The 18,861-nt window shown below is 43.3% G+C and overlaps 1 protein-coding gene across 2 annotated transcripts in view; it reads left to right on the forward strand.

The window, feature by feature from the left end:
• The first annotated feature begins 397 nt into the window (after positions 1–397).
• LOC103746716 (inositol 1,4,5-trisphosphate receptor type 2) overlaps positions 398–18,861 on the forward strand; it is a 214,359-nt gene continuing 195,895 nt past the window's right edge. For both annotated transcript variants that reach the window (XM_008849006.3, XM_029554025.1), the window contains exon 1: positions 398–500. In XM_008849006.3, coding sequence (XP_008847228.2) covers positions 417–500 — 84 coding nt within the window. In that variant the 5' untranslated portion in view covers positions 398–416. The remainder of the gene's footprint in view (positions 501–18,861) is intronic.

Here is an 18,861-nt window from a genome sequence, read left to right on the forward strand (position 1 = left end):
CGTACACATCATACATCGGAGCACTGCGTACACATCACACATCAGCACTGGGTACACATCACATATCAGAGCACTGGGTACACATCACACATCAGAGCACTGGGTACACATCATACATCAGAGCACTGGGTACACATCATACATCAGCACTGCATACACATCATACATCAGAGCACTGGGTACACATCATACGTCAGAGCACTGCTGTATACTACATGCATTGTACCAAGCAAACGCTATAGGCTGAATTATAGTTTTGAAACTTGGACGCTATGTATGCAGTTCGCCTTGGTGTCTCGTGTTGTGACTGTTCTGCGCTGCTGCACATCTTCGTGCACATACCTCTGTGAGGAGTCAGTGTCCTGTCTCAGGGTTGGTCTTGTGCTTTCAGGTTGATCAATCACACAAAGAAGCTGATGGAGAAAGAAGAAAAACTGTGCGTAAAGATTCTCCAGACCCTCCGAGAGATGCTGGAGAAGAAGGACAGCTTTGTGGAGGAGGTCTGCCTTTTCTTTGTGGGGGAGGTCTGCTTTCTCTTTGTGGAGGAGGTCTGCCTTTTCTTTTAGTTTTCAGTGTTTGAAAATGGAGTTATTTAAAGGTAGTTTTTGTATTTGGAAAAGAAGTACATATGGATTGCAAAAGGCAATTATATGACTTCATGATGTGTTACTGCTGTGTTTGCTGAATTGAATTGTTGCCTTTTTGTGGTATTTATTTTTACGCCTTGTTTTGCACTGAAGTTTGGCTCATTAGAGTGGATTGAATGTCCAATTATTTATTTCAACATATTCTATCTTGCATAGTTATGTTTCCTAGAGGTTTCAGTGGATGGATGGGCTCAAAAACTCTTTTTTTTTTTTTTTGGTCTTTTTGAGACAGGGTCTCCCTGTAGCCCCAACTGACCTGGAACTCACTATGTAGACCAGGCTGGCCTTGAACTCACAGAGATCCGCCAGCCTCTGCCTCCCAAGTGCTGGGATTAAAGGCGTGTGCCACCACACCTGGCTTAAAAACTTTTTTATTACTGCGATTTGAACACAGATCCTTTGCATGCTAGGCTAGTGCTTAACATGGAACTCTCTTCACACCTAACTTCCAAATGACCTTTGTAAACGAGTGACTGGCACACACTGTTTAGATTTATATATAGGTCCAGCTGTTTACAGTGTCAGTGCATGTTGGTGTCTGTTGTTTTTTTAAATTATAATTATCTGTTTGTTATTTTTAACAGTGTTATGCTAGGTATAAGATAATACTATTTTTTAATAGGTGGAATAGTTTCTGTTCTTCGCTTTGTTAACTACTGCACCATTGATTTTCAGAATTATCAACTTACAGGTTGTCAGTCAGTTATTAGAAATGACAGCTCAGGTGGCTCATTAGGTAGCAGCTAGCAGCACGTTTAATACCTAGGGGGATACTCTTAAATATAAAATACTACTCTTGAGAAGTTCCCCCTTTCCGGCATTTGCTTTCTTTTTTCTTTTCTTTTTTTTTTTTTTAAAGCTAGCTACTTACTCTTTGTGTGTGGATTATCAATATCAAACACAATTTGTTTAGCGTACTTCCAAAAAATGTAATCATTTGCTAGTTTAGAACCACAGAGTTAGTTTTTTTTTTGTCAGTGTGTGAATGTGCTATGTAATTCTAGAAAGACTGTGGTGATTGTTTCTTAGTACATACCTGTAGACAATCAATGACATGGAATAGTGTTGATTAGGAGGAGGAGTCTTGCTTCAAAATGCTTCATCAGCCAGGCAGGGAGAAGGCTGAGTGGGTAAAATGCTTGCTGCACGAACATGGGGACCCACGTTCTGTCCTTAGAACCAATGTAATGAGCATAGTGGTGTGGACTTGAAACCCCAGAGCTGGGTGTTGGGGACAGGAGCATCTCTGGGGCTTGCTGGCCAGGCAGCCCAGCCCACTGGGTCAGTTCCAGGCCAAGCAACCCTGTCTAAAACAAAGGTGATAGCACCTGAGAGGTGACACCAGGGTTGTCCTTTGACATCCTCACACCCCCCACGCGCGTGCGTATACACACACACACACACACACACACACACACACAGATTCCGATGTTCACTTTAGTGATTGAAATGCCTTCTGCTTTAGACCCATTGATTAAACTATATTTGAGCAACAAATTGTCAAAATAAATGTGGTTTGTGCAACTTTAACAAGTATTTTCTGGCCTAAGATTGAAGAAAATACGCATTTGAGAATTCATTATGCTCATTTTCCTTCGTAATTATTGTTGTCTTGTTATTTCTAAAGTATTACTGTAGGTTAGTTGATTTTGACTGAAAATCGCAAAGCAGAAAAATTCGGACAACATAGTTTTTATGACAACTCTTCCAGTTTGATATGACAGATCCACTTTGAATACTCTAAAGGAAACTAGGAGGGTAATCAGGCTTTTGCTCACTAGTTTATGAGCATTTTAATGTATCTTCTAAGCTGCTCTAAATTAATCACCCTGTTTGTTCCCTCTGATGTCCATAGCTCAGGTTTTCATTTTTGTCTGGAAAACCCCTAGTGGTTTACACATGTGCTTCCATACACATGCAAATGTGCAAATGCGTATGCACCTACTGTGTACACCACAGGGAGCCTGATGGGATAGAATGATTCCCATATCTGCCCCGTGAGACAGCACTGGATGCCCTCCCCATGCCAGCTGGCCTTCTTAAACAGTTGACGCTTGGTGATCTATGCCAGCAAATGAGGGTGCAGTGACTCCAGTGTGGGTAGTAGTGTTAGAGAAAAGACTAGTCAAAATCACTACCTACCACTCCTGGGGGCAGTCTTAAAAAAAAAAAAACAACCCAGATTCTCAGTAGTAGGAAAATAGGTGGCTATGTTCCATGGTTATATTAGTTCCGTATTTATCAAACTCTTATGTTGTAAAACTACACTGATCTTACAGATTGTGAGATCACTGGTAAAATTAAGGTGTCAGCAGAGTGTGCGCCATCCAGAGGCTGTAGGGCGGTATTCATTTCCTAGTCCTTTCTGTGCTTTAGAGGCAGAACATGGGGACCCTGCTTTCCTTAGCTCTTGGGCCCTTCTGTAATCTTCAAAGGCAGTTAGTGTGGACCTTCCCAGTCAACCTCCCTCTCCTCTTCCTCTCTCTCTGTCCTCCACCCCCCAGTTGTCAGAACTTTCTCTTACTCTGATACTCTTGCCTCCCTCTTATGAGACCCTTGATCACATTGGAACCACCTGAATAATCTGATCCCCAATATCAGGATTTCGACTTCATCCACCTGTGAACCACTTTGCTATGTAATGTCACATGTTACAGTTTCCGTGACTAGCAAGAGATCACAGGGCCTGGACATCTTTGGGGAGTGCAATTATCTAGCCTTCCACAATGATTCGTGTGTGTGTGTGTGTGTGTGCGCGCGCGCGCATTTGTATGTGTGGATGGGCCAATAAACTTCCTTTAAAACACCAGAGAACCCTAAGTTTGTTTCTTGTTTGAACCAAATGTCTCTTCAAAGCAATTTCTAATTAGATTTTTATTAGTCTTCTTTGTTTGATATTTTAGGAAATAGTTTAAGGACATAGGATTAACTGAATCTCATCTGGTATTTAGTTAAATTTCTTAGTTAAATTTCCTTAAATTTTTACATTTGCATTATCTTTGGGCGCATATCCTAAATTAGTTGTCCTTAGAATGCTTGTCCTTGCCTTTGATCTAAAGGCTGAGCTAAGGTGTAAGTGATGCATTCCTTAGAGATTCTTGAAAGAATAATACAAGTACGGGAAATTTAATTTCCTCTTAGGTGATCTATTCATGAACCCATCTAGGGGATCAAACCGTGATTTAAGCTATAATCTTTTATTGAAGAAAAACATGAAAGTTGTTTATAGAAAGTCCTTAAAGGGAAAACTTACCTGATGTTTAGAAAAACTCCATTACAATATCTGTTGTGTTGGGTGACTGCAATGAAAATTCTACAAAGAATATAACTCCCACAACCTTGAATGGAATTGTCTTAGAAATGCCTTCGTCATATGCAAAATGCTTCTTGTATTTTTGAAGCTTTTTAAAGATAGTTTTTTTTTTAAATACTTCTGTTGGGAGTTTGAAGAGGAAAAGAGAGTGATTGTTTCATAAAGCCCAGGGCATCATGGCCTCTGGTGTTGGCCTGGGTTCCCCTCTTCTAGGGTCTTTCTGCCAGAGAGCAATGCTGACTGTGTGTGTGCATGCACGTGTGTGTGTCTCTCGCTGTACATATCTGTCTCTGTGTGTATCTGTCTATATGTGTCTGTGTGTCCGCGTGTGCATGTGTGTGTCTCTGTGTATCTATGTGTTTCTCTCTGTGGTGTATCTGTGTGTGCCTCTCTGCATGTCTCTGAGTTCCTGGTGTCTGTGAGTGTGTCTATCTCTCTCTCTCTCTCTCTTTTTCCAAGAGCAGCATTTGTTTAAGCTTTTGCTGCTCAATGTACATTTTGTTAGGATTCATAGACCATTGCAAATTATTTCTCTCATAAAAAGAAAACAAATAGATCATACAATGTGACAGTGTTTGCAGCTTCAACTCTAAACATGTACAATTTCTGTCTTCTGCATTAGAATTGGAAAAGGTAGTTGTTCTGGCTTCACTCTATTACTGTAATGAAACATTCTTACCAGCGCTGAAGTGAGGCAGTTAGCATGTAACTGCTCTTGCAGAGGACCTTTTTGGCTCCCAGTACCCAAGTCAGGTGGCTTACTACTACCTGTAACTCCAGCTCCAGGGGATCACATGCCTCTTCTGGCCTCTGCAGGCACTTCCACAAATGTGATTTACACACACACACACACACACACACACACACATAGAGTCACACACACATACACACATACATACTGAGGGATGTCAGGGACTTCAGGTCATGGTCCATCACTGAGGGAAGTCAGGAACTCAAGCAGGAGCTTGAAGCACAAGCCGTGGAGGAGAGTTGCTTGCTGACTTTCTCAGGCTCATGAGGAGCTGGTTTTCTTAAACAGCCCGGGACTGCTTTCCTAGGGATGATGCTGCCCACCACGGCTGGGCTCTCTTTTATCAATTAACAATCAAGACATACCACAGGTCTGATTGAGGAAGTTCCTCAATAGAACCTTCCTCTCAGATGACTCAAAGCTGTGTCAAGTTGACAATTAAAGATAATAGGACACTAATCAATACTGAAAATACTCACTGATACTAATAAAGTCATTTACATGGTAGTCAAAAAAGTTGACCTACCTAGAATGCTTATCCTAGTTTCCCCTGTGGATACCTTTGTGTCTACTTATGTCACACGGGTAGGAAACAAAGGACAACAAAGATGTTTAATAAAGTTCAGTGTTTGAATTTTAACTTTAAATGTTCAAATTTATATTTATACTATATGTCTTTGAAATATTTCAAGGAGACATAATAATTATGGTGCAGCTTTAAGCATTGGCATTTATAAAAAATAGTAATTGGCACTTACCGTATCGTCAGGCTGTTTTCCAATTCCTGTGTGTGTGTGTGTGTGTGTGTGTGTGTGTGTGTGTGTGTGTGCGTGCGCATGCGCATGTGTGTGATTTTATTTAATCTTCAGTCCCGTTTCACGGGTAGTATTATTATCTCCTTGTACTGATGAAGGCACTGAGGCGTGGAGAGTTTGTGGCCGGGCATCTGGCAGGGAGAGGAATCACAGCCACGATTCCAGCCTGAACGTCCTAGCTGCACACTGTAACTAGCATGTTGGATCCAAACACATTGTAGAGTTTGCAATTTCAGCTGTTCTGTTTTCTCTCAAACACAACCAAGTAAGACGAAAGTTCTTTAACTTTTATTCTTGATGAAACTCACTCACTGTGGTCGGAAAGCATGACGCAGCTCCTCAGCACACTGCTAAGGAAAAGCTCGAGCATTGCAGTCCAAGGTGAGTGGGGTAAGAGGAAGCAGCACGAGCTGCGGCTTTTTAAAGTTTAATCTTTACAGACCTACAGTTGTGATGAGTCCGCCTTCAACACTCCATCATTGTGAGCTGAGTTGGTTCTAAGCAGCACATTAGATTTAAAATTTCTAGACAGTACTTAGCAGAAAGACTGTTGTCTACAGCCCCTTGTGCAAATGTGGCATTCAACAAACAGTGTAACATCTGATTGAGAGCTGTGATCCTTACCAAAGCCCTGTGGGGCAGATGGCATTTACACATTAGACAAAGCTAGGCGACCGCTTCTGACTTGAAAGTTGGTATCTGGGCATGGTTTGGGTAAGGATCTTTCAGAAAGGATGTTGTGAGTTATTTTAAAGATGTCCTGCATTTTTTTTAAACTAAAATATGCTGTCATCTGAACTAACAATAATTGGTCTTTTTCCTCAGCAGGGAAAAAAAAAATCTCATTATCACTTTTAGTTCTGATTGTGAGAATCAGCAAAAGAGGAAGTTGGAATTATACTGAGCAACTTAACTCCTATGTCAGATATGCATGGTTGTCAGTCCTCAGAGTAATCACTCAGTTCTGAACTTTTAAACTGCACCAAGTTCCTCTTACTGTAAAAAGGTACCTGGGATCATTAGCCGCTTTGCACACACGCCCTCTGCTTTGGAGCAGGCTGATAGATATGTTTAGGTAGAAATAGAAATGGCTTAAGAACTTGGTTGAGGGTCTGGAGAGATGGCTCAGTGGTTAAAAACACTGGCTGTTCTTGTAGAAGACCTGGGTTTGAATCCTAGCACCCACATGGCAGCTAACAACTGTCTGTAACTCCAGTTCTAAGGAATCTGATGCCTCTTCTGACCTCCGTGGGCATTGTATGACATGGGTGCACTTACCCACATGCAGGCAATACTCTCATACACATAAAATAAAAATAATAAAATATATTAAAAAAAGAACATGGGGGCTGGAGAGATGGCTCAGTGGTTAAAAACACTGGCTGTTCTTGTAGAAGACCTGGGTTTGAATCCTAGCACCCACATGGCAGCTAACAACTGTCTGTAACTCCAGTTCTAAGGAATCTGATGCCTCTTCTGACCTCCGTGGGCATTGTATGACATGGGCACATGTACCTACACGCAGGCAATACATGCATACATGTAAAATAAAAAGTGATAAGTTTAGCAGATTTTTGTAATTACTGTGATCTTACTAAAAATATACAGAATTCTTTTCATTTTGGATTTACTTCCCCATTTTAAAATCTGAAACAACACTCATGGTCTTGAGGGTTTTTAAAAAAATATGTTACGAATTTTCAGAGATCTTCAACTAAAAGATGATAATGAAAATTTTGCCCATGCTCAGAAAATGACCAGTATTTACTTCCTGTAGTATTAATGAGACAGGCGCCCAATTAGTGAAACATGGCATTGCAATCAACAGACTAACTTGGATAAAATTAAAAGGTAAAAACAAAATAAAACAAAAGACCAAAACAATCCACCAAAAACCAAAAAAACCAAAATAAAACAAAACCCACAAACCAGATAGAAAGAAAAGGACACAATACCTAACAAGAAAAAGAAAAGAAACGGAAACCTCGCCATCCTATTAAATTACCGGGCAGTCATTTCTACCTAATCCGACCCCAGCTCTTCTCTCAGGACTTGTTGCAAGGCTGTTTTAACTCTGGTTTTCTCTGTCTTCTGATGTTTGGGCATTTCTCTCGTCAGACCTGTCTGGTTTGCGTGGACCTTGTGCCATTTCCTTATGAAAGTTTTCTGTGTTCTGCCATTTTAAATAAACTAGGACCCTTTCAGGATGGGTCTGATATGTAATAGCCACTGAAGTGATGGGCCAGGTCCTTCAGTGCTGAACTCCCAGGGCTCTGCTTTTCTCGTCTCTGCCGCACTCCATGCCCTGTTGTACTGGGCACTGCTGATCCGGAAGACTAGTCAGTGTTTGGCGTCACACGCTGCACACAGCCATTGATCAGTCTAAAGGTAGGGATGGTATGTTGGCCTTCGCCAGTTCTAGCCGGGACGTGGACTCTTGAAGGATCACCTCAAGGTCTCCTCTGCACATCTCTGTGCTGGAAGCAGCAGGTTTTGTGTGTATACTTGACTCACCTGCAAAATCGGACTGGCAGCAGAGAGCCTCGGCACTCACGGCTGCGGAGGAGGCAGTGTCTCTGGAGCAGCGTGTAGGGAGTTGCAGTACCTGCTGCATGGCCTGCAAAGAGAAGGTGGGAGGGTGTCGGACCCCAGACACGATGCCCAGGAGCAGGGAGAACTCAGCTGAGGGTGTGGAGCCAAGGCCAGAAGGGGCATCTGAAGACCAGCAATGAGAAGGGCTTGCTCTAGGGACCAAGGCTTCCCTTCCCCGAGAGCTGTGGTGAGAAGATGCAGGAGACTCAGACCGTGAATGCAGCAGCCATGCTTCAAGTGGAGGCTTAGAGTCGAGAGAAAGCCCCTTATAAAATCAGGGGCCGTGGGACTGTCCACCAGGGACACTGGGGTATACCAGCTGTCTGCAGCACACCCTAACTACTGACCTCAGACCACACCAGAATCCCCCACCACAGGACACAGGGTGGAAGTAGTGTTTGAAAGTGTTCCACAGATGACAAAGGACAGTTTGCAGAGTGGACCCACCTGATGCACCTTAGGTTTCCCAACAGATCCATCCGATTCTGGACCAGTACTTGAACGGGTTTGTACCACTGAGTGTCTGAGGTGCCAAAAACATGTTGTCTCATTGTACACAGCTGTTGCCCTAGGTACAGATCTGGAGAAGCCAGTGGCCAGGTACCAGGTGGCCTGTGTCCACGCAGATCTTTGCAGTATCTCACAGCGGTACCAAAGTAGAAATCATCATTTTGTGGCTGAAGGCACAGGCATCCAATGTGGAGTGCTCTGGAGAGTTTCTTGTGGTTAGCGACCAGTGAAGTGTGAAGGCAAATCCAGGAGTCCCCGGCCAGCTCTGTATGAAACTTCTTTATGGTGTCAGGGACTAAATAATGCTGCCGAAAATAAATGGCGGTTTAAATTTGATTGCAGTTTTTCAAGCTGGTGTTGCAGACTTTTGCTGCCTCCAGAAATCTGAAAATTGAAGGATTTTTTTTTGAAGTAGCATCTTGTTATGCATCCCATACTGGCCCTGAACTTGTGGCCATCCTCCTGCACCTCCTCAGTGCTGGGATTACGGATGTGAGCTACCAGCCGGGCCAAGCAAATCTTTTAATTTTTATTTTTTTGAGACAGGCAGGGTCCTACTATGTAGCCCTGACTGGCCTGTGTAGATCAGGCTGGTATTGAACTCAAACAGATTCACCTGCCTCTGCCTCCTGAGAGCTGAGCTTAAAGGCATGTGCCACCAGGCCCAGTCTCAAGTAAATCTTAAGCATAAAATCAAAAGGCTGGAGAGATGGCTCAGTGGTTAAGAGTAGTTTCTACTCTCCCAGAGGACCCAAGTTCAGTTCCCAGATATCACATTATGTGGCTCACAACTGCCTGTAACTCCAGATCCTGAGGGATCTGATGCCCCTGGCCTCCATGGCCACCTGTACTCATGTGTACATATCCACACATAGACACCCACGTATACACATAATTAAAATTTTTTAAAGAATAAAATTAAAATGTGCATATATTCCCATTCATTTTCAGGTGTGTGCCCTGAACAATGTAACTTCTAAAACTTGGAGGGCATTTTGTCATATTGTAAGTCATTGAAACCACATGATTATGAAATAATTGAGAATCTGAGGCACAGAGAAGTTAAGAAATGTGCCCAAGTTTGCACAGAAAAGCCTGGTAGAGCCAGGAGGAGTCTGAAGGCTTATAGCTGGAGATTTCCAGATCAGAGTCCTGGTCTCTGCATGAGGCTGCCTCTTGTTGTGTTGTGCCGTGTGGTTAGCCTGCAGAGCTGAGGTTAGCCCAAAGAGCTGAGGTTAGCCTGAAGAGCTGTAGGAATGCCATGTGTGACCAGAGAGGAAAAGTGTTTTTTTGTTTAAAACAGCACAGACTGCCAGACATGGTGGCCGTTAATCCCAGCACTTGGGAGGCAGAGGCAATGTCTATGAGTTTGAAGCCACTGTGGTCTATATAGAAAGTTCTAGGCCAGCCAGGGCTATGTAGTGTGACCCCGACTCAACAAACAAAACAAAAACAAAAAAAGCAAACTGGCACAGACCATCGTAAGATATTTCTTCTGTGCCCAATGGTTTCTGAGTGTCTGCCGTTTGCCAGTTCCTCCACAGTCAGCTTAGTTCCCCCAGCTCCATCTGGCGCCTGAGAATCACAAGGCTTTCTGGATAGTTCCTCTTTGCTTCAGCAAAACAACACCCAACAGTCTGAACATTCGCAGATTGCTCAGCAGAGTTGTTACAAGGCTTGTTTTCTCACAGTTGTGGTTGGCTTTTGGTTGAGTTTTTAATTAAAATTCAAACCATGGACTCTACTACTTACATAAGCACAGATTAGGGAAAACAAAATAAATGTGCTATGTAAATGAAACAATGTGGTGGCTTCATGGAAGGAGCCTGTGATGCAAAGTACTCTTAAGTGAGGACAAGGGAACCATTCGAGTTCAGTGCCAAGGTTTACCAAGGGGATGGGAGAGTCAGGATGATGCAGAGAGCTTCCCAGAGGGCTATGCGGGCTATGCGGACGGACCCCTGTCCAAGGTGCTGACTTGACCCCGCTTTCTCCCACATTGTCAGAGGACAGTAATCAGGCTGGTGTTGGCCCCATAGTGCGATAAGAAAGTAGTAACATCCCACTTTACCCTGTGATTGTCCTTACTGTCTTGTTAACCACCACCAGGATGTATGTATCCATTTATTTAAATAAACAGGCTGTGACCTGTGGAGATTTGGCCAAAAGTCCCCTATCTCTTTGGCAGTTAGATAAGACCTTTGGCTACTAGGTTCATTGTCCAGCTTCTTGAAAAGATCCCTGACATCAATCTCACCATGCACTTGCCATTTAGTGCACAGAGAAAACTCCACACTCTGTCTGCAGGGTAGCCCACATTTCCTTGGTATCTCTCTATACCCCCGTCTCTCAGGTTCTCCCCCCCCCCCAGCAGACTCTCCCATGTCCCTTCCTCCCCTTGAGAAGGGGCTCTACCACCTGTGTTTCATGCAGACTCAGTGTTCTGAGGCTGGCGGCTTGCTTGGCCTTGGGTGGGGTAGCCTCTCTTTTCCCACTCCTCCATGTCAAGAGTTTGGTGTGCACGTGACGTCCCATTGTGACCTCAAGGCTGACACCGTGCCCTCTTTCAAACCCGTGCTTGCTCCTTTTGAGGTGAAGGCCCTGGAGGCACATCTCCCTTACGACTGCCAGCCTCTCACCACCCCCGCTCATTCACCCCAGACTTTGGAACCGTACGTACATCCTGTTTGGGCCTTGGGCCTGCTTGGCTTGACTCATGGTGTTTTAGACCATGACAGCTATGCACCTAAGACTGTGGCCTCTGCAGACCTTGACCTTTGCATCTTCGGTGACCTTTCCCTTTCCGCCATCTACCTCTTGCTTCTTGGATAACCCCTAGGAAGTTTTCAACTCCGAGAATCGCTTCTTTCCCACCGGTGCTAATTCAAGAATCCCAAAACTCAAACATCTGACTCTTCCATCCACTCCCTTTGCTTTTTTAGCCCATTATGACCATCCCTGGACTAAATAGGACCACAGAGCTCTCTAATTTCCCATTTCTCCAGCTTGCTTCTTCCCCTGTACATTGGTCTTAGCATTAGAGTCACAAGTGCTACTCTTGAGCAGCGGAGACAGGACACCAGCTCACAGTGTTCACAAAACAACAGGGAAGAGGGCTAAGTTATTCCCTCCCAGGGAAATTGGAATATTGCTCACAGAAGATGAGGGGAAGGTGACGGCTGGTGACAGTAACAAAAGACCACGCCACTTTCTCCTGCAAAGCTTTAACAGATGGATTCGTGTCAATTGAGTTGGCTACTTTTCTGTTTATTTTCCCCTAAATGTGTACGCCACCTCGTAATGAAGCCAGAAATCTTTGGCTCAAAGTTTCCTTTCAAAAAAGCTTCTGTCGTCTCTGAACACTCAGGCATTCTCTGATCCCCAAAAGTGAGCTGGCCGAGGAGATCTTTCCTCAGGGCTGAAAAAGCATATGGGCTAGAGGATGCTACTTCCGAATCTGCAGCCTCCTGACGAGACGTCTGTTTCAGCATTTTCTGTTCTTGGATCATAAGCTGTTGTTTGCCAATTGTTTTCATAAATATTAATCTGGAGGTCTTGACTAACGTACAAATTGTTCTTTTTGGATCCCCGACTATTCTTAGCTACATACACCATCTTTAAACAATTGTGCCATGGTACAACTAAAAAGGATTTTTTTTAAATGAAAAATTTCATTTAAAAGCAGGGCTGGGATTTTGTCTGCTTTGAGCTTGTATAGGAGTTGTGCATGCCTGTCACCATTGTTGTGAGTTCATATGAGTAACCAACCAGCTGTCTGCAGGACTGTTTCCTTGTGGTCATCCACCCCCTCTGGCTCTTACAATCTTCCGACCTCATCTTCCGCAATGATCCCTGAGCCTTGGGAGACAGAAGTTTGAAACAGGAGTCCTACTCAGGGATGAGCAGTCTGCGGCCTCTTGTTCTCTGTACATTGGCCGGTTGTGGGCCTCTGTGTTAATCACTATCTGTTGCATAAAGAAACTTCTCTGGTGAGAGTTAACAGATGTATTCATCCTAAGTGTAGAGGTTGCATTGAAGATGTGTCACTTTGGGTTAAGTGTCTCAAAGACACTCACTCTCTGCCTTTGACCAGTTCTGGGACTCCATACTAGTCTCCATCTGTTGCAAAAAGAGGCTTCTTTGATGAGGGTGAGAGGCGCACTTGTCTGTACATATGAGGATGTGTATTTAGAATAAAGAATATATATAATATATGAGAGTACTATGTAACATATTAATATATATTTATAATTATATAACATGTTAATATATAATGATATGTTAGTATATTATAGTATATATTATACATACTATATTTGAGAGATCATTAAATTGGTCTGTGGGCTGTGGGGAGAGGGGAGCAGATCTAAATGCCATCAAACTACATTGTATGAAAATGGTAAAGATTTAATAAAAAAGTAAAAATAAAGTCAAACAACCCCCCCAAACAAACAAACAACAACAACAACAAATAACCCAGGGGCTACGTATACAACGTCTAATACAAAAACACTTCCTAGAAAGAGCATAGTGATTCTGCAGAGGCTTTGTCTTAGGGAGAAAGGAGGCTGTTATAAAACTGTAAGCCAGCATTGGAGAGATGGCTCAGTGGCTAAGGGCACCAGTAGCTGCTGCAGAGGATGCAGGTTAAGTTCCCAGCACCCACATGGTGGCTAACAACAGAAGACATGTGCACATGCCTCATGATGACTACATTAGAGATCCCAGTAGTCTTTGGGCTGAGTGAGTTCCACCCAAAATTGCAGGTTTTCTTAACTACTGGGCCATCTCTGCAACTCCTTCATATAAATGTATGTATATATATATATATGTGATATATATGCATAGTCATGAAGAATTACAAGTTTCAAATCAGATCTTTGGTGTTTCCTATTTGATACAAATTAAAAAAATTCTTACAAAATACCATTTCATCAGTCTGGTCCTTTTGAAGATGAAATCTACACATAAAATGCTTTATTGAGGGCCTGGGCTGTAGCTCAGTGGTGGAGTGCTGGCCTAGTGTTCATGAGGCTCAGGACTTGATTCTCAGCACTGCTAAATGAGGAAATAAATATCTTTAAAACTTTCCTTAAACCACAGATGCATACTTTTGCTATTTATTTTGGCGAGTGACCAGTTTTTAAAATGCCTGTGGTTATTTCTAAGGCTCACATAAAGTGGGCTTTAGGAAGCGTGTCACACAGCAACACTAATTGTAGCCTCAGTGACCGATCCAGTCAAGTCTCTCTGACTTGTGCCTGTATATGAGCAATAACAATGGAATAATAGCTTCTCATTATTTTCTTTTATTATTTTATTATTTTTATTTTATGTGTATGAGTGTATTGCCTGCATGTATGTCAGTGCACCCATGTCGTACAATGCCGTGGAGGTCAGAAGAGGGCTTCAGATTCCCCTGGAACTGGAGTTAAGGATGGTTCGTAGCCACCATGTGGGTGCTAGGAATCGAACCCGGGTCCTCTGCAAGAGCAGTCAGTGCTCTTAACAGCTGAGCCATCTCTCCAGCCCCATCTTTTCATTATTTTAAGAAATGACATGTCAGTATTTCATAGACATCAGATTTATGGGACATGCTTCTGATATCTTATGGCAGCATTTAATTTTCTTGGCTATAAAGATTTTTCTACATCTAGTATGTTTTAAAACTGGTCTCATGCCAACAAGAGGGATAAGAAATGAGAATAAAAATAAATAAAGCTTCAAGTCTGGCCTGGTATTGGGGGCCTGTAATCCCAGCTACTCAGGAGGCTGAGGCAGGAGGATCACAAGTTCAGAAAGCTGTCTGGGCTACAGAGTGAGTTCAAGGTCAGCTGTTCTCAAAATAGAAAGTAGAAAAAGGGCTGGAGAGAGAGAAAGCTCATTGTCATGGTGCTTGCCTAATGTGCTTGAGGCCCTGAGTTTTTACCCCCAGTACTGCTAAGTAAATAGCTAGATAAAACAAAACTTCAGGACATGACATGTTCATAGTAATTCTGCCCTGCAGCAAGTATCCCTGAGCAACTGAATCTCCGTCCTTGGTCACTGGTGTTTCCTGTGCGGTGTAATCTTTCCCACGAGGATTAAAGGTGGGCTGCTTTGCTATGGCTCAGGCAGGAGGAGCATCATTCAGATGGACAGTTGTTAGTTAACATAAATGCAGTAAACTTGAAGCAGAAAACACAGCAGCAGACAACTCCCAGCATGGGCCAAAAAACAGCACCTGTTGAAAACAATACAGAGCTACATGTCTGGAAACCGGGAGGGAGTCCAGCCTGCACTCAGATAGCACTCATCAGAGCTGTGCTGTGGGTGTTCCGCAGAGCTATACGATTAGAAGATCTAGGTTTAAGAAACATCCCCGAACCAAAGCTTAACTTTACTCCTGTCCCTGCTGAGCTGCTCTGAGTTTAGTTTTTATGCTTGTTTGTTGGTAAATGAAAGGTTAGGAATTGTTTTCTGACTCTGTTAGTGAATGTCTCACGTGCTTCCAGCTGCAGTGTGTTGTGCTGGTTAACACCAGTATTTGGATGCACAGACTGTGGCAAGGGGATGTCGGGAGAGTCCAGGGGTGTTTACAGAAATGTCCAAGACCCAGGCACAGAAGAGGCCATGCCTGGTCCTTAGGTGTTTATCTTTTATCTCACTCCCCAGAGCGTTCATGAGAAAAACAGTTTACTGTAGCTGATTTAATTGGCCAAATACTCTCTGCTTTCAGTGACCAGTCAGAGCTAAAATGCTGCTAGTTCAGTATTGAATGTGGTTCTAAATGGAATATTAAAAGGGTTTAACTCCAAAAAGACTTCATTCTGGCTTTTATGTATCATCAGCTCTGCTTTGCTGAGTGTATTTTTTTAATGAATTAATGTGTAAATTAGAATACATTAAGGAAATCCCAACCAGTGTGATAAAATAATTCTGGAAAGAAGTGATTTTAAAGTCCAAGTTTATTGTTACGATGCTAAGCATTAATATATGGACCTCAGTGCCTGGGAAAGCTGGGCTAAGACAGGCCCCGTAATCAGAACTACATCTGTACCATTTAGAACCCTTTCTGTATGGAGATATACTTGAAGGCGGAGGCTGATTTCAGGGAATCCCACAGCAAGCACAGTCAGAAATAGAAAAGAGCAGCTCCTGAGGGAACAGGCAATGGCTGTGGTGAGTTGAGGCATTCTTAGCACTAAGGGTAGGTCAAGGGAATTTATTCCCGACCCATCCAGAGGGCAAAAATCTTCAGGATTAGTGGGAAAATAGTCCTCCATGAACAGTACCGTCAGAAGATTATTATTGTTGGAACAGACAGCTGTGCTTCCAAACACGACCCAAACAATGGCTCAAAGTATTTCAAGTATTCTGGGCCTCTAGGTCTGTTTTGAAGATTTCAGATGCACTTATTCCTAGAATAAATGAATGAGAAATTAGCTGATTTTTCTGGCCCCACATGAATGTGAAAACACACGTGGTTTGCTGTCTTCATTTAACTGTTACAAATAAGCTTTGTAGCTCTGACTCTGTACAGACCAGCCATGCATTCAAAGTAACTTTGGAGGCAGGGGTTTCTTGGTGACAGAGTGCATACCTGTCGTGCATGAGGCCCCAGGTTTAGCCCTCACCGTTACTCACACACAGGCACCTATGGCAGTGTCAGGAGTGGAGACATGAATCCTTGAGACTCAGTCATCACATACCTGTCCTGTAAAATCTTAGGCACCTGCACTCCAAGTTGCCATGTGTCCCTAGAACAGACAAGTGGATCAGATCTTATATTTAGTTCTTAACCCCAAACAAAACGTTGACACACCTGCGATTCCATTTAAATGTTAATGTTGGGGTTTGGAGAGGCCTTTCGGACACCCTTCTTCCAATGTCTATGTTACAGGTAACTAGAAGTTATTTGAGCAGATACAAAAGTGTCAGCTTCATAAATGTCATATCCAAGTGGAGCCACAGAATTAGATCTGTGTGATGGTGACTATCTTCCCTAGTCTCATAGCTTGCTAAGCTCAGAATTCACCCGTCCTTGTGGTCAGCACATCAGTACTTTCTCTGCTCTGGGGAGGTGTGGGAGGTTGAGACTTACTGATGCACAGCCCTTATCTGTGGCCCGTGAGGCCACGAGAAAGGCTCCTCCCTGGTGACCTTTCGTCTCTTCATATGATAAATTTTTGTTGCCTTTTTCCATGATGAGAAATACTATGTGTGCATACCTGCGTTTGTGAGCTAGAACTAGGTCTCCTGTTTCTTCACAGAAACTAGCTATCTGTATCGACCTCTGCTGACAAACTTTGTGTTCCCTCTGGCTTCACTGGTGCTAAGTCCATCCCTTTTGCTCTGAGATGGAGTCCCGCTGTCAGAGGTGTGTTTCACCTCAGACCTAATTAAAAATGAGTATTTGGAATCATTTGTCCCAGTAGCCTCATTAGCATGCTTGAATGGAAAGGGATCAGATTTCTACTTCTGTGCATGCCAAATGCTCATTGTGCACCAGGATCATGCTAGTCGGCTCTTTCCTCTTTAGTGGTATTTTCAGAAGTTGATGGAACTTACAGAAATTCTACATCTTGTCATCAATCTCATACTAAAGGTTTTCTGCAATGCACATCATCAAGTTCTGAGGGGTCAGGAAGATCCAGTTATTGGTCTACAAAAAGTCTACACTTCTGTGTAGAAGGCACATCATGTGATTTCATGTGGAGAGGAAGTAAAAACCTAGGCCTATACCACCTGCTGGGTAAATTATATAGATTGTGGGGTAGGACGTTAAGTCAGGCACCAAAGACTTTTCTGACTGGTTTAAGGGAGGCTAATCAGTTATTATCTTTTTTGAAGATTTATCTTTATTCTTGATGTGTTTTTTGTCTATGTGTTAATATGTGCACAAGTGCAGATGCCCACAGAGGCCAGAAGAGGATGCTGGAATTACAGGCAATTGTGAGCTGGCCAGTGTGGATGCTGGGAACCAAACTCAGATCTTCTGTAAAAGCAGCAAACACTCTTATTTGATGAACCATTTCTCCAGCCCCACAAGCCTTTTCTTAGGAATTACTTACGAGGCTCGAGACACGAGGAGTGAACATTACTGTAACTCTCCAGACACAGGTCATATTGACTGTCAGGCACTAGAAAGTTCACAAGGAGGTAGACTTTTCCCTGGGCCCCAGATATCCCAAGGAAGGAGATTTTGGTGCTCTCCTCTCTTCCTCTTATTAGTAAAGCCATCACTGGCCAAGTTGCTTCACTTAAACCTCACGTATTCTTTGTGATCGTTCTTTACTGCTTACCCCATATGTCTAGCCAGTGCATCAGCCAGTCCAGTGATGTTTATTTCAGAACGGTTCTTGAATACACTCAGTTGGCTATGTGTTCTTCCATTCCCTTGTCTAAACCCATCAACTTGTCTAAGCTTTCATTTTGCCTGCCCGGACTGTCACAACCTTCCCACTTCCTACTTCATCACCTCCAGCTGCTAGTCCATTTGCTCTGTAGCCCAAGTGTCACACGTCTTACACCAGAGCATGATGTTCTGCAGTAACCTCAAAGTTTTCGGTTGCTCATAAAGGGAAATTCAGATTTCTAAGTGGAATCCATAGGGCCCTGTGTGCTGTCCCAGCGTGAGTCTCTTTCCATCATTTGAAGGTGGTGTATTTACAGTGTTCCTCCACCTGATCCTCAAACAGGATGTTCTTTCTTCCATACTGATTTTATGCCAGCTGTTCCCTCTGCCTGGTATGCTGTTCCCTGGAGTGCCTGGCTCATGTTGTCCTCCAGGTCCCAGCCTGAGTCACATTCTGAGCTCCACCACCTTTCATGAGAAGTGTCTATCTGACATAACTTCCCCAGTTATTCTCTGTGGTAGCATCTAACTTACTATGGTTAATAACAAGTTTTAGAAAGTGCATACGTCTAGTTTAGTTTCCATTGTTTATTTATTTATCATTTGTCTCCCTCAGAAGTGCGGGGGGGTTCGAGCCAACAACCCCCGTGCAGTGATGACTGGGGATGAGTAAGCGTGCCGTTTGCCAGCCCACACTGCTCCAGTACCAGGAACACTCAGACGCCACGGGGAGCCTAGTCAAGCTGGGACTCATTTATTGCAGGTGTTACAGAACTTATAAAGGCATCTGGAAATCCCCCTCCCCCCTGAGGGTGTATCTTAAGGATGGTCACGCACTGATCACGCACTCCTCAGCAGTGTGAAAGTATCCTTCAGACTTTTAAAACAAGTCAGGC

Source organism: Nannospalax galili, unplaced genomic scaffold, assembly GCF_000622305.1.
Source record: "Nannospalax galili isolate Female #2095 unplaced genomic scaffold, S.galili_v1.0 scaffold103, whole genome shotgun sequence".
Taxonomy (NCBI): domain Eukaryota; kingdom Metazoa; phylum Chordata; class Mammalia; order Rodentia; family Spalacidae; genus Nannospalax; species Nannospalax galili.